This window comes from Octopus bimaculoides, chromosome 21, assembly GCF_046866305.1.
Source record: "Octopus bimaculoides isolate indiv1 chromosome 21, ASM4686630v1, whole genome shotgun sequence".
NCBI classification, from domain to species: Eukaryota; Metazoa; Mollusca; class Cephalopoda; order Octopoda; family Octopodidae; genus Octopus; species Octopus bimaculoides.
This window is the reverse complement of record NC_142948.1, coordinates 19,960,799-19,988,487: the sequence shown is the minus strand read 5'-3', so window position 1 is coordinate 19,988,487 and position 27,689 is coordinate 19,960,799. Positions and strand designations below refer to the sequence as shown.

At 36.6% G+C, this 27,689-nt stretch overlaps 3 protein-coding genes across 20 annotated transcripts in view; 2 read left to right on the top strand and 1 right to left on the bottom strand.

The window, feature by feature from the left end:
- Positions 1-8,344, top strand: part of LOC106877675 (uncharacterized) — a 123,725-nt gene extending 115,381 nt beyond the window's left edge. For 8 of the 10 annotated variants that reach the window (XM_089338889.1, XM_052975337.2, XM_052975336.2 and 5 more), the window contains 5 exons: positions 341-416; positions 1,191-1,279; positions 6,754-6,823; positions 7,276-7,416; positions 8,250-8,344. In XM_089338889.1, coding sequence (XP_089195015.1) covers positions 341-416; positions 1,191-1,279; positions 6,754-6,823; positions 7,276-7,416; positions 8,250-8,330 — 457 coding nt within the window. In that variant the 3' untranslated portion in view covers positions 8,331-8,344. Of the gene's footprint in view, positions 1-340; positions 417-1,190; positions 1,280-6,753; positions 6,824-7,275; positions 7,417-8,249 lie in introns of those variants that run through there. The other 2 variants (XM_052975333.2, XR_008266439.2) reach the window with 2 other exon arrangements.
- Positions 1,952-26,748, bottom strand: LOC106883224 (uncharacterized). Of its 3 annotated transcripts, XR_016237769.1 has the most exons (4): positions 26,026-26,748; positions 11,958-13,158; positions 7,250-8,309; positions 1,952-2,818 (listed from the first exon to the last, which is right to left on the bottom strand). XR_016237769.1 is itself a non-coding variant. In XM_089338902.1 (2 exons), the coding sequence occupies exon 1, from the start codon at positions 26,746-26,748 to the stop codon at positions 26,071-26,073; it is 678 nt and encodes a 225-aa protein (XP_089195028.1). In that variant the 3' UTR covers positions 1,952-13,158; positions 26,026-26,070. The 3 variants fall into 3 exon arrangements, 1 of the variants encoding a protein (XP_089195028.1); XR_016237770.1 differs by lacking the exon at positions 26,026-26,748 and adding an exon at positions 21,649-22,096 and having other exon boundaries at positions 1,952-13,158; XM_089338902.1 differs by having other exon boundaries at positions 1,952-13,158.
- Positions 22,861-27,689, top strand: part of LOC106883222 (queuine tRNA-ribosyltransferase accessory subunit 2) — an 84,052-nt gene continuing 79,223 nt past the window's right edge. For 3 of the 7 annotated variants that reach the window (XM_089338896.1, XM_089338895.1, XM_089338890.1), the window contains exon 1: positions 26,744-26,874. The gene's annotated coding sequence lies outside the window, so the exon portion shown is untranslated. Of the gene's footprint in view, positions 23,352-26,743; positions 26,875-27,689 lie in introns of those variants that run through there. The other 4 variants (XM_089338899.1, XM_089338893.1, XM_089338891.1 and 1 more) reach the window with 3 other exon arrangements.

Here is a 27,689-nt window from a genome sequence, read left to right as displayed (position 1 = left end):
GCAACAAGTTAGCCGCTCACTATTCCCCCAAAAAGGAGTTCCAGGAATGCTTCCATCAATGGAAACAACACTGCATCAAGTGTGTGGTTTCAAAAGGGGACTACTTCAAGGGAAATTACATGCCAAATTGATATGTATTGTAGTTTTCTTTTTATAGTACCAGTTCTGATACATTTTGATCAGACCCTGTACAATTTGAGTCTAAATAACACCAATGTCAACTTTGCCTTTCATCCTTCTAAGGTCAATGAAATGAAATATTAGTCAAATATGAAGTTATAGATAGGTGACTGCCATCTGTGGTATATATTGTTTCTAATTGTATCCTTCTGTCTTTTAGTCATATCCTTTATACTCAATTGAAATCTCAACTCCCGGAAAAGTTTTCTACTTCACAAGAAAAATTCATTAAAGTAGTAAGTTGTTACACTTTTGCTTTGTTTTAATTATTCATTTCACTAGATCATTGTTGAAAAGTTGTCTGAAATAAACCTTTTTTTAATTTTATTTTATTATTATAATAATTCAATATGAAGAAGGGCAATGATTGAAATCTTGCTGTAATCATTTCTTGCTCAGTGTTGTTTTCTTTTTGAACTAATCTGGACCTGGGCAGATGAGGACAATAGCCAAGTTCTTATTTGTGTGTTAGTGACAACTTGGTATGGTTTTGTGGTTAATGGCAAGTGGCTGGGTGGTAAAAAGCAGGTAAAGGTAGGGGGAATTGGAAAGGGTACATGTATACTGACTGGTGATGGACCTGTTATCATAAATGATTAGGTTAATGAAAGCAGATTATATTTTTCAAGAGATGTCATTTTTACTGAACTCTTTTCATCACAGTGGAACCCATCTAACACTTACCCTCCTAAAAATAGCAGCCAAATTCCCTTCAACTCACACCCAACTATCTTAAGAATACTTTGGACAATATTGTCTCTGATATACACATATACACAAAATGATGGGATGGAATGGTCAAAGCTGGAATGTTTTTGATCATAATTCTTCTGCTCAATGATGGCTAACCAAGGGCTAAACAACAATATCAAATGTTTAGGTTTCAGATCTTCCCATGGGTTATAGAAGAGAAGATAGTAGAATTATTATCCAAGACATGTCATGAATTACTCCTTGCCTATTTCCCTTCACATTTTGTGAAGAATCACTCAGTTATTTCTATTGTAAAGGTTTATGATATAACTTCCCAGAATACATTCTTTGGTCTGATGGAATTTATTGCCATGATACAGCTCACAAAAGCAATAGAAGAATTAAGGTTAGTGAACTGTTTCACTTCAATTTTGTGACTTTTCAGTAATATATTTATTATATTTTCAGCTTAAGACAACAGAAAAGCAGAAGGGGTAGAAGTACTGGTTTAGATACTTTACACCCCACCAGAGATTAATAAAATAAGTAGTATGAGATTTTTATCTTAACACAAACCGATAATCCACAGACACACAGTAATGTATGTTTCCATTGTCTTTACCCACTGGTGTGGTTTCTTTATAAGTGACTATTTTGCCCTTTAAGTGTTGGTTGTCCACACAATCTGCTCACCAAGAAACTGGTCACTGTATGGAGCAGTTTAATTACTGATCTTGAGACAGGTTCAAAATGTATTTGACAACAGAGTTTACAGTTAGAATACTTATGTGTGTCATAATAATAGTTGTTTTAATAACCATTTCATAGTAGTATCAATAGTATGTGTTAACACACTGATAACAGGATCTACAGTTAGAATCTGTAATATTATTCTCCTTGTCACAACATATGGCATAAAATCAAAGACATAATCAAACTCGAAACAAGTTCAAGTGTTAACTTTTAACAAACTTAGTTATAGAATAACTGAAGATATCAAAATCTTTAACATAATGAAACAATGTTTTGAAAATGCATAAATTTAAAATTCAAAATAGAAATAACAACATTCATAAAACCTGAAGAGTTTCCATGGATCAACTAGTAATTATATTTTATTAGCAGTGACCTTCTCTACACAGTAGTACTTACTATGAACCACTGAATAATATGAATGGATTAATATATAAATGTATTTTGTAAATTTGAATTTTTTTGGGTTTTTTTTTTTTAAATAGTTACAATATAAAATTTATTTCTCTAATCTCACAATGATAGGCATTTGTGTAGCTGAAATATTGGGTTGAGTCATAAATAATTTCCAATTTTGTAAAGGTTTTTATTAAACACTTTTACTATGAAAAACTTTTACAAAGAATTATTTTCAATTATCAGTATAATTGCAATTATTTTGAATGATCTCTTACCATTTATCAGTTAGCTTTTTGATGCCTCTCAAGTAAAATTCAGTTGGCTTTGACATGAAGAAGCTATCCACATATATTTTCACCTGATCTTTTTGAGAAAATTTTTTTCCCCATCAGAGCACTTTGTAGAAAGCAAAAAAGATAAAAATCAGTTGGTGCAAGGTCTGATGAATATGGTGGATGGGATAGAATAGACCAGCCCAAATCCAATATCTTATCTTGTGCAATTGTTGCTAAATGTGGTCTTACATTGGAGAAGCACACCATCTCTCCTGTTGACAAGTTCAGAGTGTTTTTTTCATGCACACTTTGCAGTTGTTGAGAGTATAAGTCAGCATTTAGTGTTTGATTGCAGTTTAAAAACTCAAAATGAATAATACTGTGGTGATCTCACCATACGCACAACATAATCTTCCTCCCATGAAGTTCATCCTTTGAGATAGGTTGTGGAGATCTATCCTTGTCAATCCACTGCCATTTGCATTGAACATTGTCTTAAAAGACCCATTTTTCATCACCTGTAATTATATTATTGAGAAATAATAAAAGAAGACTTGTCACTATGGACATGCGATCTTCCCTATTCTTCTTACTGAAAGTATGGATGAACCCAAACACCCAGCTTCCAGACTTTTCCAAGTGGCAGCAAATGGTGGATTGCTAATTCCCGAGTACGTTTACAAGGACTGAATTCCACTAATTCTTTTAAAGCATTTTGATCGAATGCTGATGAAAGTCCTGGTCTGAGTTGATTTCTCAATGACAAGACTCAGGAATGAAACTTTGAAAACCAGTTTCACACCTGGTCATAAACGGTGCATATTTTTTTAGTTGTTTCTGTGGCACTTTTTCCATTCATAAAATCCCACAACACCACATGTCGAATATGCACTTTCATACTGTCGGGTTCCAGGCCAAAGCTGGAATTCTTCAGGTGTAGAAAATCCAAGTTTCACGACAACCATACTGTCAAATGGGCTTGGAGAAGAGTAAATTACATGAAAAAATGTGAACAAGAGAAATAATATTCTTAAGTTTATAAACCTGGAAAAGTACAGGACAAGTTATTACATCTGGTAAAGTACAGAACAAGAAAAGTTTTACTTAAAATATTGCAGCTAAGGATAACATTTCAAATAAAATATTTAGATTTAGAAAATAATAGCTTTTATTAAAACTAAAAATTTTATTACAAGTTATTACTTCTATTTGTTATTACTTGTTACTTCTATTAAAAAAATTAAAATAACTCAATTAAAATATTTTTTGCACTTCAAAAAAAATTCAATTTTTTAATTATTAATTGATAATTCAAAATTTGAAAATATGTTATAAAAAATAATAGTAGTGCATAATTAGTACAATAAATAGAATAATACAAAAATTAATTATATATTACAGTAAAATCTACCTATAACTGCAAATTCACAGTAAAATTTGCTTGAGTTATTGCCATGTCTTCACATTTTTAGTCTTGTCTCATGCCTATTTTTTACATAATGAATTTGCCTACCATATATACTATTCTATTTTGCATAAAACTTTAGCTATATTGGTACTTCTGGATCTTATTTTTTAAGTATTCTAGTGTGTCAATACTTTAACAAAATGATGGTACTTTTTTTAATTATAACGTTACTTTGTAAATTAAAATCAAATAATTTTAAATTTTCAAATTTTCTCCTTAGCTGCAATATTTTAAGCAAAAATTTTATTGTTCTGTACTTTAACAGATATAACAACTTGTCCAGAACTTTTCCAGATTTATAAGCTTAAGAATATTATTTCTCTTGCTCACATTTTTCCATGTTATCCATATTTTTTCCAGGCTATGCTATTATGCTAATTAATAATGTGTCAATAATTTAAGATTTTACCTTATTGAAAATTAAAGTTGATAAACTTTCAAAGAGTAACAGCTACTGATATTACCCATCCACACCAAATTAATAGCATCTTGTGATTGCACCATGGCTCACCAATCAGTTACAAACAACAAGATCCAAAAACCATCAGTTACCAGGCTCACCTTAAATAATCTAGATCTATCAATGATTGAATACAACAGTAATTATAAAAGCATATCTGATATACACAAGTGAAAATTACCTACATTCCCATAATACAAAATCTGATATGTGAAAATCCCTTTAAATTAATTTCAATATTGAATAATAAGTTTAGAATATAATCACTTTATAACAATGCCTTTTCTGGACAGCCTTACTACATGCCTTCAGGTCTGCCTATAGAGACACAGCCAAAAATGACTATATTTTTTCCCCAATGAAATTAGATGTGTATATCTGAAGCATATAACACATTAATGAACTAGCCTGATTAAATAATTAGCTAAAAAGAAAAAGGAAAGCAACTAAAAAGAAATTAGCAAAAAAAAAAAAAAAAGCAGAAAGCAAGTAAGGCTGAAAGAGAAAATTAATAATAAAAGTTAAACTTAAGTGCAATAGCATATTGAAAATAACTTTATTAATTAAGTATCAAAGTTAAAAAATAAGTTGTTGAATTTTGACTAATGCCTTTAATGAACAGCCTTACAACATGACTTCAGTGCTGCCCATAGAGACACAGCCAGAAATGTCTATCAAGTGAATTTTGAATTTTAAAGAAAATAAAGATAAAATAAAGTTATTTTTTTATGCAAATTTATTTTCTTGCAGTTATTAATAAATTATATGCATTTTTATAAGCAAAAAATTATTGATTTCATAACAAAGAACAACAACTACAATATAATCATCATCTTGAATTTGCAACATGGCTCACCAAACAATGACAAACTGCAAGGTCCCAAAATTTTCAGTGACCAGGCTCACCTTAAGTCACGTAGATCTTGAGTTAATGAAAATATAATTGTTGCTAATTGAAATGAAAAATAAACACTTGTGTTATGTAATAAATTTAATTTAATTAACAATGGTCAATGACATGTAATTTATTAAAGCATATAAATAACTTCATTGCTAATAAATTTAAAATTAAAATTAAAAGTTATATAAAATATAATCACTTTAAATTGTGCCTTTTCTGAACACCCTAACTACATGATTCAGTACTGCTCATAGAGACATAGTCACAAGTGGCTATATTTTACTGAATAATTTAGGTTGTTTAAAACAAAAATTACTAAGCAGTTATTTATAAAAGCAAATAATCCCCCAAACCTTTCATTGGAAAACTGAAAAACTGGATTGTTAAACAAACTTGTTTACTTTATTTTAAATTTGGAGTATTAAGAATCCCAATGCGAAAGTAGATTAATTGTCAATGAAATTATGAATATGAAAGATTTATGAGTGTGTAAATTTTATTTTTTAATTGATATACAAAAACAAAAAAAAAATATGTAATTTAATGGGACCAAAACTATGAAATTCCTTGTGGTGTCATTGATGCCAGTGACATTAAAAGTCCCCTTATAGAACTATATTCATAAAAATTTATAGAACTCATAACGTTTTTCTTTTAGAACTTCATTGCATGAGACTGAGACCATGAAATTCCTTGAATTGAGCTCTATCATTTAAGCTAATTAAAATATAGTTTGTTTTTAAAATAAAAAAAGTTAATTATACTTAAATCCAATGTTATGCCTTATATTTTATTTCATATTTTACCTCACAACTTTTTTGATACAAATTTTTGTTGCATGGGACAAAAACTATAAAATTCCTCAAGCTTTCTTTCATCTTTTAAGCTAAGATAAATATATTTTGCTTTTAAAATAAAAAAGTTATTTAGATCTAAACTTGATTGGAGGCGTTTCTTACTCTCCTATAACATTGCTACAAATTTTGATGCAAACTTTTTTCTACTGGACCAAATCTCAATTTTTTTAATGCCAAAATGTTGCTAGGGACCAGCCCTCTTCAAAAATGTTAACAGTTTTCTATTTGGTTAAGAACTGAATTAGTGACAAAGTCTGAAAGATGCTGTGAGTAAATTGCAGCCTTAAGAATATTATTCAACTAATACTGTAGTTGAATGATAATCCACTGAAAAGAAGAAGACAAGTAAAATTCTTTAACAAATCTTTAATTATAAGTTGCAATTGTTTCTGTACCATCTCTATTTGCAATGCCAGTTTACGTGAACATTCTAAATGAAAAATCACATGATATTTGTGGTTTTAGACATTAGAGAGGTACTTCATCAGACTTGCATCAAAGGTGTGTGTTTACATTGTGAATGAATGTTTGTTCAGAGCTGTCTGAAAACTGTTGATGATGTTTGTAGCCTCTTTTTATGTCGCATAACTTAGAGGTTCAACAAACAAAGATTAGTAAAATATGTATTGGCATCAATATTGTCAACTGTAAAGATTATTTATCTTGTCACCAACACACAAGTTTACACATTGCTAATGCATTACCTTGTTAAATACATCAATAATTCCAATAAGACCATAATGTAAAATGTTTCAATTTAATTCCAGTGACTCAGCTATAGAAGCCTTCAACTTATTGAACTTTACCCACCTTCAGCAAGATCTTCTTGAATATTTCGTAAGTAACCTGTCTGCTGTTTTCATTACTTGCCCCTTATATAAAGTTTGGTAATAGCTAATAAGGGAACTTCTTACATGGTTGTTCAATGAGCTGAAAGTAACAGTCAAACTCCCTTAAGTCACAGTCTACTCTCTTAACAAAGGAATATCACGTTGAATAATGTAGTCCTAGATGTTCAATGTTTGTAAATAAGCTGAGATGATGACTATAATGAATCAATAAAGGCGACTGTGAAACAGCAGATAAATTCTCTTAAATCCTACCTTACTGTCTTTTAGAAAAGAAGGACACATCGGAATGATCACATGGCTTGCAATTAAACGATAATAACATAGTTTCTACATAACGTCAGTAATTAGTGGCTTAAAATAAAAGATTAAAAAGCGGTGAACAAAAAGAAAACTATTAGAAAGAGACACATACCGAAGATTTTTTTCTTTCTTTTGCAGATAAAATTCAAATCTGGAGATTCTGATTGTAAAGGATCCATTTCTCTAGATTCCTTGAGTCAGTTAATTTCAGTAGAATTGGGGTCAGATCACCAGATGGAACCATTGATATGGAATCACATTGTAGAAAATATTTCTCTTGTGAGTAATTTTACTCCTCCTTACTTCTAACTTTTGTGTATCGCTAGCACATTTCACGGTCTCCCACATTACAGGCTCTAAGTATTTCTTATATGTTAGGATTCTGACTACAAGATAAGTTCAAGTCCAATCGATAATTATATCTGGAAGAAAATAATTCAAATCTACCATAGTTTAGTTTAATTCTTTTTGTTTTTTTAGACAGAACATTTTATTCTACATTGCATTTATCTCATATTCATAGAGAAATTTATCTTCTATCTACTTTTCACTTTGAAAGGATGTTGTGATATTTATAACTTTCTCTAGAAGATTAGCAGAATAGATGAAGTGAAACTGTTAAATCAGGGATTTGAAGATGGCAACTGAATAGTTGACTTGTCAAGAGCTCATCCATTGTGCTTCAGTGATGTATCATAAACAACACTCTTGAGCTGACTCTTTTCAGTCACTTCATTAAATTGCTGTATATTTGTAGTCTTTTACCATCTCAACTCTGAGGAGACTAAAAGGCAAAATATATCTGTATGGGATTTGAACACAAAATTGCAAGATACCGAGCATACAGTGTAAAGTTTGTTGGTGTTGTTGTTGTTGAAGCACAGATCTACCCTGATCGAACAGATTTGTTCTCAAAGGTTTTCCAGCTATGACCATAATTTCATATACCAGGGACTACACAAAGCAATGTGTCCTTCCTTTTATGTTACTATTTCTAGCAGGGTGAGTAACTACTTAGAGGTTCCCTCACTGTTCATGTTTGTTAAATATATATGGAATTGCTAACATTTCAATACTGCCGAAAGAATATTTATATTTCTCTTATTCTCCAGACAGATGCTACCAATATAAAGAAGACCAATTTCTTGGCCCACATTCCATATTTTCTTTCACTGAAAAATAAAAGTAAATAAGGTTTATTAAAAAATACTGCTCGTTATATATTTTTTTCTCTCTCTTTGTTACTTTGTGAATGTCTGTGATTTGATAGTCTACTTTCTCCCTCTATATGTTGATCTTTATGTAGAGTCAACAGTATGACAGCCAGCTAGATGATATTATAACTGGGCAACAATTAGCTGGAGTAAATTCAGTGACTGGGAATGGTGTTGCTTTTTAGCTCCAAAATTGTCCCTGATCAAACAAGCCTTTTCAGTTATAACCATCCCAGTTTTTTTTTAAGATAAAGAATATATTGAAAAGAACAAAAAAAAAAAAAAAAAAAGGGATGACCACAGCAGGAATATTTTTTATGAAATGTTTGCTCAGTCAGGTCTGACCTGGAACTAACCAATAACATCAATTTTACCTCTATTTAATTGTACATCAGTGCGATCAAATAAAGAGTTCAAATAGTGGAGTGCAGCCCTCTCTGACTCTAGGTGTCTTGTCTTTGAGGCTCTGCTGGGTGAAGAGGGTTCATGACTACATGAATAATAACTTGATTCCAAGAGATAATTGAGGATTATATTATCTAATGTTCTCTTATTGTTTAGTTCCAATTTGGTCAGCCTTGACTGAGGTCTATGATCAAATGCATCCCTGCTATGACCATTCTATTTTTTTCTTCTGGAATAGCATACTCTGAATTACATTATATGTGTCTTTTCCTTATAGTATGAAGTGATTGAAAAGAGATTTGGTTGTTAGGGAGGCTAAATGACTTATAGAGAGGCTCCTATGTTAGTTCAGTGTTGTAACTGTTATTGCAATAATATATTCTAGCAATAAACATGATATTCAATTACATTCTCATAAATTTTTCTTTTTAAGATGCTAAGGTGTTATTTGGGGAGGGAGTGGCTGCTATTTCTGGCAATTCCTGTTATCATATAGTGGACCCCCACCTCATTGGTTAGAGATAGTTTTCATTTTGATTGTTGTTTAGTTCTAGACTAGCTTTGATGCAGTGGACCTATGACCCAAGGAATTCTATCTGTAACCAGCACTATCCTTTGCTTAAGTATTTCATGTCAAGGTGCTTTCCAAGATAGTAAAGTATGGTTTGAAGGATATTTGGCTATTATTTCAAGCAGACTGACTAGAGATGTTATTCAGTTGTTATTTGTTCCTTGTTGAACTCCAATTGAACACTTATGAATGAAGGTATTCCAGTTATAATCTTAGTCTTTTTGGTTGAGCAATCATATAGAAGCTCTCTAGTTGTTTGTATCATTTATAACCTTAAAAATTCCCTGTCTCATTTCAACTGTTATTCATTAATGGAATAAGTATTTCTGACTTAAGGCCACAACAGTTGGCACAAATCCTTCAGTTTCGAGGGGAGGAGGTTCATTAATACAATCGACTTAAGTACTTGACAGGTACTTTATTTTATTGACTCTGAAAAAAATAAAATGTATAAATGGATATACTCTTATGAGATGCAATATCAATAAATAACAGGTTGGCATAAATTCAAAAATGCAGTCTCCACATGATTGCACTACCTGTTGGAAATTGTAGCCAAATTTACCATAATGGAGTGGTTTGCGCCTGCTAGAAATAGCAAAAAAAAAAAAAAAAAAAAAAGCAAAAAAATAGCAAATAAAATTTTTTAAACATCCTACCATATTCAAAGTAAAAGCGGAGCATGTATTGGATAATATATTGCTAGCTATACAAAAAAGATGAAATGAACACAGTTGAGGACTGATTTTGCAGTTAGACAACCTAATCTCTTATAGCTTTCATCATTCAGCCATAAAGGTAAGAGGTGAGAATTCTATTTTATATTGTTTTATATTTCTTGCAGATAAGAGAAAGGGGGTTAAATTTTGTCCTTTGGCAGAGTTTTGGATCAGGATGCCCACATAGTTTTCTAGATTTTGGTGGGGATTTTATTTAAAAAAAAATTTTTTATCATGGCCCTTCTGGCCGTTTTTTTCACACTTTGCACTTAAAAACGATTGGAGAAGCCTTTCTGGTAACAAAACAAAAAATCTTTGAAAATATTTTAAAAAGAAAATGTGATTTAAGGAAGAATTAGCTATTGTTTCAAGCACATTCTATGACCTTCTTCCATTTTTTATCACTCTGACATATTTTTTTCTTGCCTTTAACCCTCCAATGCGGAGTATAGGCCACTTATAATTAAATTCCATGTTGCATGATGTTTTTTAATATTTTTCTCCCTATAAACACATTTTATGGAATGGTGGTCCATTACTGAGATTTAAGCTACAAAAATTTTGTAATTTAAATTTTTAACCCCACTCTCCACACCAAGTGAGTCCGTGTGTGTGTGTGTGTGTCTATGTAAAAAAAAAACAGCTGAAAAGTATGTTATTTAAATAAATTATCTTTTACATAACTGTTTTCTAAACCACTGTGTTTTTTAAACCAGCAATACCTTCAGAGGGTCTCCAATATTTTAAAATTATAAACAGAAACAAATGGGGGGAGATGAGGTGAAAAAAGTAAATTTTCCAAATTTTTTTTGTTTTTAATATAACTTTTCTATTTTTACTTACACACACACACTCATTTTAGTGCTGGGAGGTGGTGGGGGAAGAAACGAGGAATATACCAGGTGGTCGTAGGATGTGCTAGAGACAACAGCTAAATCTTCCTTAAATCACGTTTTTTTTTTTACTGAAAAATTGGCCAAAATCAATCCAAATGGTGAGTGTGAAAAAATCATAAATTTTCAAAAAAATTGTTTCATACCCCCCCCCCCCCTATTTCTGCTCTAATTCTTGATCACTCTCTCTCTCTCTCCTCTTGCTCAATACCTGGCTAGGTAACCAAGTATTGTACATCTGTTTCTGTCCATTTTTTTGTTTACTCTCTCTGGGCAGGTAACCATGTATCTCCTCTACAACAAGACACCTGTTTCTATGTCTCTGTAATACTCTGACCTTTCATCATCTGACACAAGATCACCTCCTTTAATGCCCCACTCAAAAAATTCTTTGTCTTGCAAGTTACCTGGTGACCTTGCCACATAAAAAGTATCCAGTCTACAATGTAAAGTGGTTGACATTTGGAAGGGCATTCAACTGTAAAAACTATGTCAAGACTGAATCACCTGTGCTGGCGCCATGTAAAAAGCACTCAGCCCATTCTGTGGGGTGGTTGGTGTTAGGAAGGGCATCCAGCCATAAAAAAACCTGTGAAAACAGACACAGAAGTTTGCTGCAGTCTTCTACCTGACCAGCTCCTGTCAAACTGTCCAACCTATGCCAGCATGGAAGGTGGACATTAAACAATGATGATGATGATATATGATGTCCCACATTATGACAATGTAACTTCATCATCTGTGTGACTGGCCCAAACAATGTACCTCGCTGACTGTATTTCCTTTATTCGGTACACAGGCTGTAACACAGAGGCGACAGCACAAGGACAGACAAAACATTACAGTGGGGACAAGAAACACAGAACAAACGAAAGAAGGATGGATAATAACAATGAGAATGAAATGGCTTGCCTGCTCCCCACTTGCATTTAAATGTTTTTCGTTTAACGTTTATAAATCAGTTCTTTTTTTCCCCCTTTTGCATGTTTTTAGTGATTTAAAATTTTTAAATATTTACCATTTTATGTATGGCAACAGGTCATCATACTCTACTACTGGTGGCAAGTCGTTGAACTCGAGTGTACTCCCGTTAGGTCTATCTTCTTTCTGAACAGTTCTCATAGTCTTTTACATCTCTCGTCGTCAATAACAATTGCTTTGGTGCTTTCTGGATAGTATTCCATCGTTAGTTTCACTCTTATTACTGATTTCATTTTTGTAATTTTTCTTCTCTATCTTTTTCCTTTTTTGCATATGTTACCATATGCCATTCATGTTTTGGTTCTTTTTTTGTTTGTTTGTTTCTGTAGTCCCACTTGTTTTTCCGCATTGGCTTCCTTTGATGCTGCTGGTATCTCTTGTTTACTCTTCTTTCTTTTCTTTAGTGGACGCTTTGGTGGTGAGTCCACATCTTCCTATTCACCACCGTATACTCCTCCTCCACCTTCTCTAGACACTTCTCACTTCAGCATTTTGCTCTTGATGCTGTTGTTCCTTTTCACCTTTATCGTCATTCTGGGGACACTTTGCTCTCATGTGTCCCCCTACACCATACTGGTAACAGGTTGGAGATCTTCCCTCCACCACTACTCTCAATTTCACATCCTCTGGTAGTATTACCTCCTCCGCTATCTTAAGCAAATCTTGTAAACTGACTTGGATGGCCACTTTGAGAACATAGCCCCATCAGTTTACCTCCTTCATCTTCATCACATTCAACACCTTCACGTCCTCCTCCATATTATACAGGATGGCTGCCACCAGCCACACCTCTTCAATCTCCGAGGGTACTCTGCCAATCCTTACCTTGGCTACTCATTTGCCACAGTAAGCCAGCAGAAGTACCCACTCTGGTGTCCTTAGCACCACAGTGGAGTAGTTTATCGCTTCTTGTTCACTAACGAACCTTACCTCCACTGTGCCGTATTTCCTCCCTCTCGTGTAAAATGTTGAGGCTTTTTACCTCCTTTAAACATTCCTCTATAGCCTCTACTGTGGCTATTTCTATTTTTGCAATGTCGTGGACAGCATTCTATACATCACTGTCTGCTTCATCATGCTCACTGTTAAATTTTCTGGCGGTGTCAACCTCAAACTGGTTCCATCTGTCTCTATGAGTCTGTTGAACTCCTTCAATTTTCTATGCTCCATCTTTATCTCTCGTACCTGCAACATGTCAGCTGTCAAACTTCTTCCAGTGGTTGAAGCATAGCTGCTGGCTGGAACATGAATGGGAAAGAAAACGATTGTAATTTCACAGACAAAAACAGCAACAACAATTCAACAGTTTAACCATGGTATTCAGCAAGTAGGTTCACCCTTATGAGAGACCTTCAACAAGTATATAACAATTTAACTCACAGGGATCAAAAATGATTAAAAAACGCCAAAAATACCTCGCGGACTGACACTATATACTGAGTCTGTCCACTATTTATTAGTAGTGGATTAGCCCACTTCTTACCTGGGGGCGTCTGCCACAGCACCTCCCCCTTTGAGATTTTTTTTCATTTCTTTTTCTTCTAACCAGAATTATTTTTCTCCTCTTATTTAGATTTTTTTCTTGTTCCACACAGAATTATATATATTACTAGCAGAGATATCCAGCGTTGCCTGGATTAAAGAAAATAATGAAATTTGAAAATGCCTTTTAGATCTCTAACATGACACATGGATTATGCAGTTCTCAACAGTAATTAGCTGAGGTACAAATTATTAATGTCAATAACATATTTTGTCCAATGTTCTCACAGTTAAAATTATTAAAAAAAAACAGGTAGTTCTTTGTCTTTGCAATCATCATCATCATCATCATCGTTTAACGTCCGCTTTCCATGCTAGCATGGGTTGGACGATTTGACTGAGGACTGGTGAAACCGGATGGCAACACCAGGCTCCAGTCTGATTTGGGAGAGTTTCTACAGCTGGATGCCCTTCCTAACGCCAACCACTCAGAGAGTGTAGTGGGTGCTTTTACGTGTCACCCGCACGAAAACGGCCACGCTCGAAATGGTGTCTTTTATGTGCCACACGCACAAGCCAGTCCAGGGGCACTGGCAACGATCTTGCTCGAAAATCCTACGGGAGCCAGTCAGGCGGTACTGGCAACGGCCACGCTCAAAATGGTGCATCTCATGTGCCACCCGCACAAGAACCAGTCCAGGGGCACTGGCAACGATCTTACTTGGTTTGCCGGGTCTTCTCACGTACAGCACATTTCCAAAGGTCTCGGTCAGTAGTCATCGCCTCGGTGAGGCCCAATGTACGAAGGTCTTGCCTCACCACCTCAGCCCAGGTCTTCCTGGGCCTACCTCTTCCACGGGTTCCCTCAACTGTTAGGGTGTGGCACTTTTTCACGCAGCTATCCTCATCCATTCTCACCACATGTCCATACCAGCGCAATCGTCTCTCTTGCACGCCACAACTGATGCTTCTAATGTTCAGCTTTTCTCTCAAGATACTTACACTCTGACGGGTATTCACATTGACATTACACATCCAACGGAGAATACTGGCTTCATTCCTTGCGAGCTTACGTATGTCCTCAGCAGTTACAGCCCATGTTTCACTGCCATGTAGCATAGTTGTTCGTACGCATGCGTCATACAGTCTGCCTTTTACTCTGAGTGAGAGTCCCTTTGTCGCCAGCAGGGGTAAGAGCTCTCTAAACTTTGCCCAGGCTATTCTTATTCTAGCAGCTACACTTTCAGCGCACCCACCCCCACTACTAACTTGGACGCCCAGATAGCGGAAGCTATCGACTACCTCTAGTTTTTCACCCTGGAATGAGATAGAAGTTGTTTCCTGTTTGTTTACAGTCTTTATTGCACCTGAACATCTGCCACAAACAAAAACTAACTTGCTAGTTAACCTGCCTTTGATGTTGCTGCACCTCTTATGTGTCCATAGCTTGCACCGGGTACATCTTATAGAGTTACTACCTACTCCTTTTCTACATACTGAGCAGGGCCATCTACCTGAAGGGGTTTGTGTTTTATCTACCTTCCTACTTATTAGGATTTTGGTTTTAGCTAGGTTGACTCTAAGGCCCTTCAATTCTAGACCTTGCTTCCACACCTGAAACTTCTCCTCTAGTTCTGATAGTGACTCCGCAATTAGGGCAAGGTCATCAGCATAGAGGAGCTCCCAGGGGCAACCTGTCTTGAACTCCTCTGTGATTGCCTGGAGGACTATGGTAAATAAGAGGGGGCTGAGGACGGAACCTTGGTGGACCCCTACCTCTACCCGGAATTCATTGCTGTACTCATTTCCAACCCTCACCTTACTGGCAGCATCTCTGTACATGGCTCGCACAGCTCTCACTAACCATTCTTCTATCCCAAGTTTCCTCATTGACCACCAGATAAGGGATCGGGGGACCCTGTCAAAGGCTTTCTCCATGTCAACGAAAGCCAGGTACAGAGGTTTATTCTTAGCTAGGTATTTCTCCTGCAACTGTCTCACTAGAAATAAGGCATCAGTAGTGCTTTTACCTGGCACGAACCCAAACTGCATCTCATCTAAATTGATTCGCTCCCTAATTAGTTGGGCTATGACCCTCTCTGTAACTTTCATAACCTGATCTAACAGCTTGATGCCTCTGTAATTATTTGTATCTAAAGCGTCACCTTTACCTTTGTAGCAGTTGACTATGATGCTGCTACACCAGTCATTGGGTATGACTCCTTCGTGTATCACCTGGTTCGTAATACGGGTGACTAGGCTATAGCCAACACTGCCAGATATTTTGAGCATCTCTGCAGTGATTCCTGATGGGCCGGGGGCTTTCCCGGTCTTCATACTCTTAATTGCTTTATCTACCCTGGTACTATCAACTCGGATAGCTGGTCCCTCTATTGGGTCGACATACGGCAGGCTCTCTTTCTCCCATTCATTCTCTTTATTAAGCAATCACCTTCAATTGTCAGTACTTATTTGAAACGCATTGGACCTGAAAATGCATAAACTTGAGAAGAACCAGCCTGCAGGCACTCCTCTCCTGTTAAAAAGTACATCAACTCCATGCAAAATACATTTAAATGAGCATTCATTATAACGGTCTACATTGTTTACACCTAGTGCTATTAACATATAGCAACCTGACTTAAATCCTTAAAACGGATTTATTATTATTTTTGTTCCACACAGAACCATATTTTTCTTTTTCTCTTCAAAATGCTACAGGTAGTACCAGTTTTACATTGTTTACTGGTAGTGCTACTACATATAGGAACCTGACTTAAGTCCTTTGAACGGACTTATATCTTTCACTGTGTGAAGTTCAATTCTGTGTTAGAGTTCCAGTTTTATCCGACATTTTTTCTTCAGAATCGTTTTTACTTTTTTTTTCTTCAGAACTTTTCACTGTGTGAAGTTCAAATCCCCACCTCGGGATTTTTAACATTTTTCCACTGCGTGAGCTCCAAATCCTTATCGCCACTGATATGTCCTGCATTATGACAACATGACTTCATCGTCTGCATGACTGGCCTCAACAGCATACCTTGCTAACTGACACTACTTACTGAGTCTGTCCACTATTTATTAGTAGTGGACCAGCCCACTTCTCAACTGGGGGCATCCGCCACAACATTATATAAATATATACATATATATATATACACACACACATGATTTATAAAGATAAAATCCTTTAAATATAAATTTTCTTATATATATATAACTAGGAAGTTAGTTTTTGTTGCAGCAATATCAAAGGAAGGTTAACTAGGAACTAGGAAGTTAGTTTTTGTATGTGAAATGTTCAGGAGCAATAAACACTGAAAATGTGCAGAAAACAACTTCTGTCACATTCCAGGGAAAAAACTAGTAGTTGATACCTTCCATTATCTAGGTGACCATGTTAGTAGTGGGGGAGGGTGTGCTGAAAGTGTAGCTGCTAGAATAAGAATAGCCTGGGCAAAGTTCAGAGATCTCTTACCACTGCTGGTGACAAAGGGCCTCTTGCTCAGAGTAAAAGGCAGACTGTATGACACATGTGTATGAACAGCCATGCTACATGGCAGTGAAACATGGGCCGTGACTGCTGAGGACATGTGTAAGCTCGCAAGGAATGAAGCCAGTATGCTCCGATGGATGAGTAATGTCAGTGTGCATACCCGACAGAGTGTAAGTATCTTGAGAGAAAAGTTGAACCTAAGAAGCATCAGTTGTGGTGTGCAAGAGAGACGATTGCGCTGGTATGGTCATGTGGCGAGAATGGATGAGGATAGCTGTGTGAAAAAGTGCCACACCCTAGCGGTTGAGGCAACCTGTGGAAGAGGTAGGCCCAGGAAGACCTGGGATGAGGTGGTGAAGCACGATCTCCGAACATTAGGCCTCACCAAGGCAATGACTTGTGACCCAGACCTTTGGAAATATGCTGTGCGTGAGAAGACCCGGCAAGCCAAGTGAAACCAAACTCCAAGGCCTCTGCCAGGGACGTAGCCAGCCCACTTATGCGTTCCATTCCTTCATTGGACACTAAACTCCGCTTGCGAAGACCTGTTGAGGCAAGTGAAATCGAAATCAAACTAAATTTGACGACTGGCACCCATGCCAACATCTCTCATTGTACACTAAACTCGGCTTGCAAAGACCTGTTGGGGCAAGCGAAAGCGAAATCGTGATGGCACCTGTACCAGTGGAGCACTAAGAGCGTGATCGTTACCAATGTCGCCTCCCTGGCACTTGTGCCGGTGGCACATGAAAAGACATTCGAGCGAGATTGTTGCCAGTGCCGCTGGACTGGCTCCTGTGCAGGTGGCACATAAAATAAACCATTTCGAGCATGGCCGTTGCCAGTACTGCCTGACTGGCCTTCATGCCGGTGGCACGTAAAAGCACACACTACACTCTCAGAGTGGTTGGCATTAGGAAGAGCATCCAGCTGTAGAAACTCTGCCAAATCAGATTGGAGCCTGGTGTAGCCACCTGGTTCACCAGTCCTCAGTCAAATCATCCAACCCATGCTAGCATGGAAAGCGGACGTTGAACAATGATGATGATGATGATATATATATATACACACACACATTTATATGGTAGAGGGGCAAAATGAGGTGTTTTTACTGAAGTTTTGACTTTGAGACAAAATATATTTGATTTCAAACAGATAGGGAGAAAATAATGAAATCAAAAATTTATATATATATAGTCAATCCAAAGATGAACAAGCAAGAAAAAACAATGTGAGGATGTGGAATAAGTACAGTGTTATTGGACGCTCAGGAAAGAAAAGAAAAGAAAGGATTTCATGTTTTGAGTGGAGCTCTTCATCAGAAATACAGAAAAAGTTCAAAGAAGGGAAGATGGAGAAAGAAAATCACCAACGATACAAATGCAGTCACATACTGAAATGACCGGAAGGGAAAGGGTGAAGAAAAAGTTCTTTGAAAGACAGGAGAGTGCAAGAGAAGGAGGGATATGTATGGATGTGCGTGATGATAGCACGTGTATGTGCATGTGGTTGTGGCTGTTTTTGTATGTGTGTGGTTGGACTTAGTATCATTTTAGGTCATAGGAAGAATTTATAGCAAGAATTTTGGTAGGAGAATGGTCAGTAGAAAGGTACTGGTAGTTTGAAGTATGTGTATGTATATGTAGTGTGTGTGTGTGTGTGTGTTTTGTTTGCAGTGTGTGAGTGTATGGGTATATGTGTACACATGAGGTTGGCTGTGGAGTAACTGTACGTTACTGTGTGCGTGTGTGTGCTTGTATGTTCAGGTGTGTGTGTACATGTATGTATAATTGTGTGCGTGTATGTATGAGTGAGCTGTGTGTGTATGGGAGGTATGTGTGGGTTCATTTGTGTGTGAACAAGAGGTTGTGTAGGGGGTATGTGTATTTTTTTGCGCGTGTATCCATGTGTATGTGTATGCGTGTGTGCATGGGTTGTGTATATGTGCATGTATGTGTGTGTGTTTGTGCCCATGTGTAATTGTGTGCGTGTCTGTATGGGTGTGTATTGAGTGTTGGAGGTACATGTGCGAGTGTTTGTATGTGTGTGTATGTGCAAGCATGTGTATAGGCGTGAACGTGGAGATGTCTGGTTATGTGTGTACGCTTATGTGTGTGTGTGTGTGTATAGGCATGTGTCTGTGTGGATTATGTATCTGTGCATTCCAGTGCATGTGTATGTGTGTGCACATGTATATGTGTGTGTGCGTGTGTAGTATGTGGGAGGTATATGTGTGTGCATGGGTGCATGTGTTTTTTCGTATGTGTGCGTGTATATAGAAATAAAAGCAATAAATTATAAAAAGTAATTTTGAAAGGAGATGAAGAAGTTAATGCAATATAAAATGGCGCAATTACAAACAAAAAAATGAAATAAGGTTGCTTAGTTGCAGGAGGTGTAGAGGCAGTCAATAGGAGGAGGGGGTTGTGTTTAGTCCAAAGGGATAGTTCTTCAAGTCGTGAGTGTGTGGATCCGTGGTGCAGAGCGAGAGCGAGGCCAAAGACAGAGATGTTACAAGGGGAGTGGTTGGCCAAGCAGAAGTGATGGGTGACGGGGGTGATCGAACGTAGCCAAACATCCCATAGATGTTCAGTGAACCCGTCGGCCCTACATATAGTTTACCACAGAGGTTGCATCTAATACAGTATATGAGGCTAGAAGAGGTGCAAGAGAAGGAGTTTGTTATGTGAAGAGTTTGCTGATTGGAACCAGTGAGAGAAGTAGTGTTGGTGATGAAGGAGTGGAATCTGGAGCACGGGAAGGATCCGGAGGGTTGGGGGGGGAGAGGAGAAGGGTAGGTTGGGGAAAATGGACAGTTGGTGGATTGAGTTGGAGACGACAGAAGGTCCGAAGGATCGTCCTACAAATGGGTAGAGTGGAGAGGTGGAAAAGGAAGGGAAAGGGGGTGCGGTTAGGGGAGGGAGAAAGGGCGGTGGTGCGATCAATTTGACATGCGTGGGCAAAAGTATTTTGGACAAGGGTTGAGGCGGGCAAGGTACTGGGACTGGGTCTCAAAATCCTGGTCCTGGCTGCACAAGCGTCAGAGGTGGAGGAACTAGGAGTAGGGGATGGCCCGTTTGGTGTGGAAGGGATGAGGAGGAGAAGTTGAGGTAGAGGTGGGAATCTGTGGGTTTGAAGAAGGCGGTGGTGAGAGTGGGAGGGGTGGTCAATAATAAGAGAGATATCAAGGAAGTTAACAGAGGTGTTAGAGATAGAAGTGAATTGGAGAGAAGGGTGGAAGTTAGAAAGGAATGAGATGATGTGGCACAGTTGTTCACGGGAAAGGGAAGTGACACCTATACAGTTGTCTATGTAGCAACAGTATAGCTCTGGGGTCGGACCGGAGAATTGGGAGAATGCTTGGGCCTCAATGTGGCCAACAAAGAGGTTGGTGAAATTGGGGCCCATTCTCATTCCCATTGCGACAGCTCTGCCAAATGAAGAAGGGTGGAGGTGCTGGATGTGGGATCAGGGCGATGGTCAAGGAAGTATTGGAGGGCTAAGAGACTGTCGTTGTGGGGAATCAGTGTATAGGGATTTGATATCCAAGGTGAAGAGAAGGTATGAGGGGCTGGGAGGGAAGGAAAAGGAATTGAAGAGGCAAAGGGCGTGATTAGTTTCATGTATGTGAGATGGGAGGGCAGCAACTAAAGGGGACAGGATGCGGTCAAGGTATTTGGAAATGAGTTTGGTGGGGCAATTACAGGCAGAAATGATAGGGCGGCCAGGTTTATGTATTTTGGGAAGGAAATAGATGGTGGAGGTACGATCTCTTCAGCACAGGTAAGGTTGGCTCGGAGGGGTCCTTTTTTGAAATTAAATTGCCCGACCAACGCACTGCAGTCGTACACGAAGTCTAGGCTACTGAATTGGCCTGGAGGCGGCGTCCAGTTGGATGGGCGACGCCCCAGCTACGAAAAGCAATCCCGATTGGGTAACGCTGGGTGCCTCTGTATAAAATGGAATTTTAATAAATTTTCTAGTAATACTTCAGTTTGATGCCATATATATATATATATATATATATATAGATATATATATATATATATATATAGATATATATATATATATATATATATAGAGAGAGAGAGAGAGAGAGAGTTGGAATTTACAAAAAAAACAAACAAACAAAACAAAAGACGAAGACAGGTGTGTAAACAACAAACATGTATTAGGACCACTGATGAGGTCACAGAAGTGTGACGAAAGAACTCTGGCCGAAATAGGATTAATGTAATGTAATATAAAGCTGAAACAAATTAACACCAAATATACAGTGCATGTATTTTTATTGGCTAAACTGGCAGTATGACCATCCCCAAGTACAATAACATATATATATATATATATCTTCACAAGAGTGATTGAAATAAATGGCGATTGTGGAACGTACGCACGCACACATCAGATGAAATGGACGAGTGTGCGAGAAGGGGTGTATTGTCATGTATACGTACATACATCTTTTTTGTATGTATGTGAGCGTGAGAGAGAATGCCACTTAGGCATCTCTCTTTCTCATACGCACACATACATACGAAAAAGATGAATACATATGTATTTATGTATGTACATATACATGACAACACACCCCTTGACTGACTGGCGCTCTCTCTCTCTCAAAAACACACACATACATAAATTTATACGAACGTACTTACAAAGACACGTGTGTATGTGATAGAGAAATGAGGAGCGAGAACGTTGCAAACAATGAATGAAAAAATCGTATAAATAAAAGCCCTTGTACCGTATATTCAGATTTATGAACTTAGTAAATATTTCTTTCAGTAATGTATCATAGTTGTTTGCAAATAATGAATTAAAACCATCAAAATAGAGAGTGAGAAATTTTGCAAATAAAAACAGAAAATTTTGCTGTTGCTACGTCCATACCAGAAGTTGACATTGAGAAACCATTTTAAAGAAGTGAATCATATATATATATATATAAAGCAATATTATTTACTTTTACGAAAAAAAAAACAAAAAAACTGAAGACCCTATAATGTATCAGAGGTCAAATTATTCATGCATCCTTTTTCGCGTGAAAAGCGAATACACACAGGTCTATGCTATAAAAAAAAAAACTGAGTGTGTATATATACATATATATATATATATATATACATATATATATATATGTATGTGTGTACTGGGAAGACAGAGATACAACATGCTGTAAAAATTAAACTGTAAGTAACTGTTATTTAAATACACGAAAAAAATTATTCTATACCGAATTTCTTCGCCGTTTGTTTTTCCCATCAATAAAGTAATTTTATAAAGCGAAATTCACTTATTGTATAACTCTTGGAGAATCAACACTTTAGCTGAGGCTGCCTGTTGCAGTCAACTACGTCCGTGTGTTGCTAATTTCAAGCTGGCTTCAGTCGCCGCTCTACTAGTAGCGTAGTTTTGTGATGAAAGATGACAGACACTACCAACAACACGAAATCAATCAGAAGAAGCACACTAAAACACCCGAGATACTCAGAAATGGTAATTGCTGCTATATCAAACCAAGACAAGAACAGATGCTCCAGAAGAGAAATTATCAAATACATCATATCGAACTACAACGTTGGAGACAAAATCCAGTTAATTAAACTCCACGTGAAGCGTGCCTTGAACGTTTGGGTGACGAAAGGTATACTTTCAGAAACAAGGCGCTGCTCAGGCCATGTCAGCACCAACAAAAGGAAACTGATGCACAAAATGAAGAAAACTGGAAAAGTAACACCTTCAAAGTTGGATAATTTGAAAACAACAGAAACTTAATAAAATTTGATTATAACATAAAAAGGCCCTTTTAAGGGCCACCAACGCCATTTTGATTTTATACTCCTACAAAATGAATGCGATCTCTGGACTATCATTCTTTCCTCTATGCTTAAAATTTAAGTCTTTGTAAAGTATTTTTTTTTTGCATTTAAATCTTCCCGTTTTTGTTTGTTTTGACAATATTTTATTTATATATCTTCGTTGTATGAGTTCATTTTCTCAAGTTCGCGTGATGTAACACCTTCCAATTTCTGTGGAAAACGATTTGAAAACATGTCTTTCAATCTAGGTTGTTAAATTTGACATTTATTTTACTAGCAACAAAAATTCCAACAGTCATGAATTAGTTCACACGTTTCTTTTAGTGAAATACTAGATGAATCACACTTGATTTTGTTCTTCGAAACCTATCAACCGTGAATCTGCGGACCTACGATTAAGGGCGTCCCAGCTATTAGAAAAATAGATTCTTGAGGTGGGTGAATTTAGTAATCTCTTGTAAGCATTCTGGCTATGTCCCTAGTCCGAAAATAATTTCCAGTCCCCGAATCCATACAAGGGGATATAGATACTGTCCTTTCATTGATAATCCATTACAAAAAATAAATTTAATATGAAGTCACTGCAGGTTGAAGATGCCATTTGATTCCGTCAGAAACAAGAAATGAGGTAAATCGTGCTATTTTCTAAAATAGTGATAAACAGCAATTAGTAGAATGCTTTTTAAAAAATTCTATGTTCATAATTTCACTATTACACTCAGGGCATATTTGAAATGTTGGGTAGTAAAGCTATTCTATGGAGAATATGACCTATTGATAGCAATTTGGTTTAAAAAGACGAAAAATTTTAATCGTTCTTTGTAGCATCTGATGAAATTAGCACTGACAAACCCTTCAAAGACATCTAATCTTAGGGAAGAGAACGAGGTCCCTGAAATATATAATGTATTTCAAGAGTTTCCCAAAACTTGGGAGAAAAGTCAGAGGTGTTAATCTTATGCCATAAAAGAAGCTGTCGAATATTCCTAACAAAAATAAGTGAAGGAATCTGCTTTGGTTTTACGTTACTTGGCCTGACTAGAATTCCTGGTATCTAAATACACCAAAATCAATTTCGCCTTTCAAGTACTGAAGTCAATGATATTCATTAACTCCCTTCCCTCTAAACTGCTGGCCTTGTACTTAAGTATCGGCAAGATCGTATCGAAGAGAATGCTTTGCAATATTTCTTGCTGTTTTTTACGTTCTGAGTTTATATAGCTCCGTGCTCAACTTTCCTATTCATCCCTTAGGAACCAAATAAAGCAACAGTCATGTACATCCCTCCCATCAAGAACTTAGGCCTAATCTTTGTATTGACAATGCTACAAAGTATGTGAGCTGGCCTGTCGGAACAAGATCGGTAAATTTTGATGGCATGCGGGTGCACTTATTAAAATTTACAAGGGTAGATCTACAGGCATGGAAGTGTCAGTGGCCGGACTTGTCTGAGATGTGTAACAAGACCACAAAACTATATTGCTTGCACTCACCCAGTGTCCATAATTTGCAAACTTGGGGACTTGTGTTAAACAGCTGCTACCACATTTACGATTGATCTGTAGATCAACTGAGTCGATCGAAGATCAACTCGTTTCCTTCCTTAGGCAAGAAAGAGGGAAGAGTCATCCTCTTCCTGCAGGCTATGACAAAGGAAATTAGTGTGCTGAACAAAGCTAATTTTGTAGACTGTTCTAACCTAGATTTTTTTCATATTCGTTTTTTTTTTGTTGCTCGGGTCAAACCTTTCACTTCTGACAGCTAATAGCATGATAGTGCCACTTTATCTTGTCCTTATATATCTAAGACTACATATCTTCGCATATCTTTTTTTTCAAAGTCAGTAGCGTTCCGTTTGAGGGAAATTTGGGTGCTGTTTCTAACAGGCTCAACGAGTGAATACAAGATGACGTCCGCCGATTCTTTTATTTTTTAGCTCGAAAGTAGTGTTGCTGCTTATTCCAGGATAGCAGACATGCTGTAGACCAAAGGCCAAAACCTTCAGGGATCGTGCACTCCGCATATTATCTTATATATCCTTTCATAAACCGGTAGTGTGTGATTTGAGACATATGGCTGCTATTTCTAGCAGATTGAACGATCAAGTAGAAATATTTTGTCTAACTCTAACATTTACAAGGTGACAGTGAAAGGTTGTGCAGAGAAAAAAGTGTTTGAGGGAGATGATCGACTGACATGTGAATCCTATTGGCAAATGATCTCATATTTACGAAATATTGTTTGATTATCAATCACCCCACGTCCAAGAATAAGGTACTTGTTGATCAGAATTTTTTTTAGGATAGTTGTGGAAATAATGAACAACCATATCTTGGCTGAGTTAGTTCCAAACATCAAAGTCGACAACTTTTCAGTAAGAGTAACTCTATGAGTTCAAATTCCGCCCAGGTCGACTTTGCCTTTCGGTCGATGAAATCGACTATCCCGCTTCCCCCAAATTTCAGGCCTTGTTGCCTATAGTAGAAAAGAAAGAGTAGCCGGTGCTCGTTGAAATAATTTCACTGAATAAAAGAAAAATAATGAAGAGAATTCGGCGCACATGCTAGGAATAACAGCCAAATCTCACAAATACTTTGATTCCTTTTAACTTTTAGAAAAATTGAAATTTTTTCTAAAAGTTTCGACATATACGCTGCATATGTAATCAATCTACTAGCTACACATGCATACATATATTTGTACAGATACGAAACAATTCTAAATTGCTTATAACATCTTCACAAATATATAAATCATTATCTTCTAATATCCATGTACCTCGCAGAACTTCAAACCGTGAGTTGTGGGGTCACCTTCATGCCAAGGGAATGATCTAAGGAGGTGCGGTAGTCCAGGTTTTTGTAGAGGACCAGTGTGGTTAATAATATCTAAGAGGGGAAAAGGGTAAAGATTCCCTTTGGTCATGAATGACCATGAGATTGCACCTAGAAAGTTCCCCTCCAAGGTACAAGTCTGGGCAAATTTGTTTATGGAAAACCAGCAGTCATCCATGCATACCAAAAGTATAGTTTATTTCATACGTTTGCTTAATAATGACAAATTAAGAAGCTTCTGTTAGGATGAGTTCATAAAAGACAGAATTTAACAAGCCAAACTTTAGTTCAGCTCTTAATCACTGCACTTCTGAAGCAAAAATACAATACAAATGGAGTGTAAAAATTGAATAGGTTTATTTAACAAGTTTTAAGAGAATAAAATGTTTATGATATTCATTTTAAGTTTTGAATTATAATTCAAAATTGTCTTCTGATAGAAAAAGTGTTTATATTGAAATCACTGACCTTTTATATAGGAAAAAAAAATCACACCATGATTATATATCAAATTTAATACCAATTTGAATCCGATGACGTATTCTTACGGTATCGATATTCTTTACCATCCTGGTTATATTTGTACACATATTTAGCAGGAAAATATTCCATGTTTAAGCGATAATGGCGAAGATGTAGAAGTAGATGTCTTTCAAGCGTCTTTTTGTCCATAACTAGTCTTTGTTTCTCAGCTGGCACTGTGTCAGGTATAACATTCTTCTCAATTGGTTGTATTTCTTTGCGAATTATGAACTCACCATTGTCTTTGAGTAAACAGTATTCAAAGTCTTTTTCTTCTGGATAACCATTTGGGAAAGTTATCGGTGTTATCTTTATCAGATGTTTTACTTTATTTAACATTTTGTTAACGCTTGGTGTGTTTTTCAGCACAACTTTTTGGTCTTGAGGACCGGTAAGATTGAGAGCGAACATCGTAGACTTTTCTTTTTGGGGTCTGCCCTTCAAAGTTTTTACTCGAGTTACCATGTGTAACATAGAAGGTTCTACAGGAGCAGCTGTTTCAGACTTGTTTAACATCAGCTCTTCTCGTAAAGGCTGTGCCCATTTCATGGCCTTGCTTGCCATTTTCTCCTTTTTGCCTACAAGCCTGAATCGAACTGAAGAATACATGACAGGGCTTTGATTCAAAAGACAACATCTAAATATTGCAAAAAGATTCTGGGACGCCATTTTCGTAAATCAATTCAAGGGCAAATAACTCAAATTATCTGATTATCTCCCCTGAATTAAATCGCCGCGGCGTGTATGGTCACGCCTCGTGTTTAACAACTTTAAATAAAATCATTCATTTTTTTGGTAAGTTCCAGCTGTTTTATTTTTGCAATTTCTGTTATTTATGTTGAGTCTGTTTTGTACACAACCGATTTTGATCTATCTAAATTGTCCGATTCCTTTTGATATATCTGCTAGTAATGGACCAAACTTTACACTGCTCTTGTGATAGTGTAGCAATTCATTCCTGATCAAGCATATCTGTTAGCTAAAGGTATTCCAGCATGGTCATCCTATCTTTTTTGCTTTTCAGATATTGTGTATCTAAGATCTTGTTTGCCAAGTGTCCTTTATATATGACGATAGGGTATGATTTAAAGGAGAATTGGTTATCAATTTGCAGATCGAGCGGTCACGCAGGAAATTTCATTAGTTCGTGCCAAAGGTAAATATGAAGAATCTTGCCCAACGACAAATTAAACAATAAGTTTTTTAGGGTAAAATAGGCGCGTATATTACGAAAAACGTATTAAAAACAGGGCAATCTAACCGTTTCAGACATTTGAATTTTAGGAGGGTTCCGAGTACAATTTGTGAAGGAAATTGTTCGGAGACCTGAGATGAGGTGTAAGTACCTCAAGCAGTATATGGTGAGGTATCTGTTCATTAAGTCTATTCCGAATCATGCTGAACGTTTCCATCGCTTTCTTACGAAGAGCAGCAAACTGTATCTGGGACCCTCTAAAAAAGGGGGATATATTTGAAACGGGGTGATCCTTCGTTTTAACTCGAAAAATGTAAACAATGTATTCGGTAGTTTCCGTGACCACCTGTTGTCTTGTCAACTCTCAGTTAACCTCTGTCTGTTGTTCTTCTATCTGTGTGCGTGCTTGTTCCTT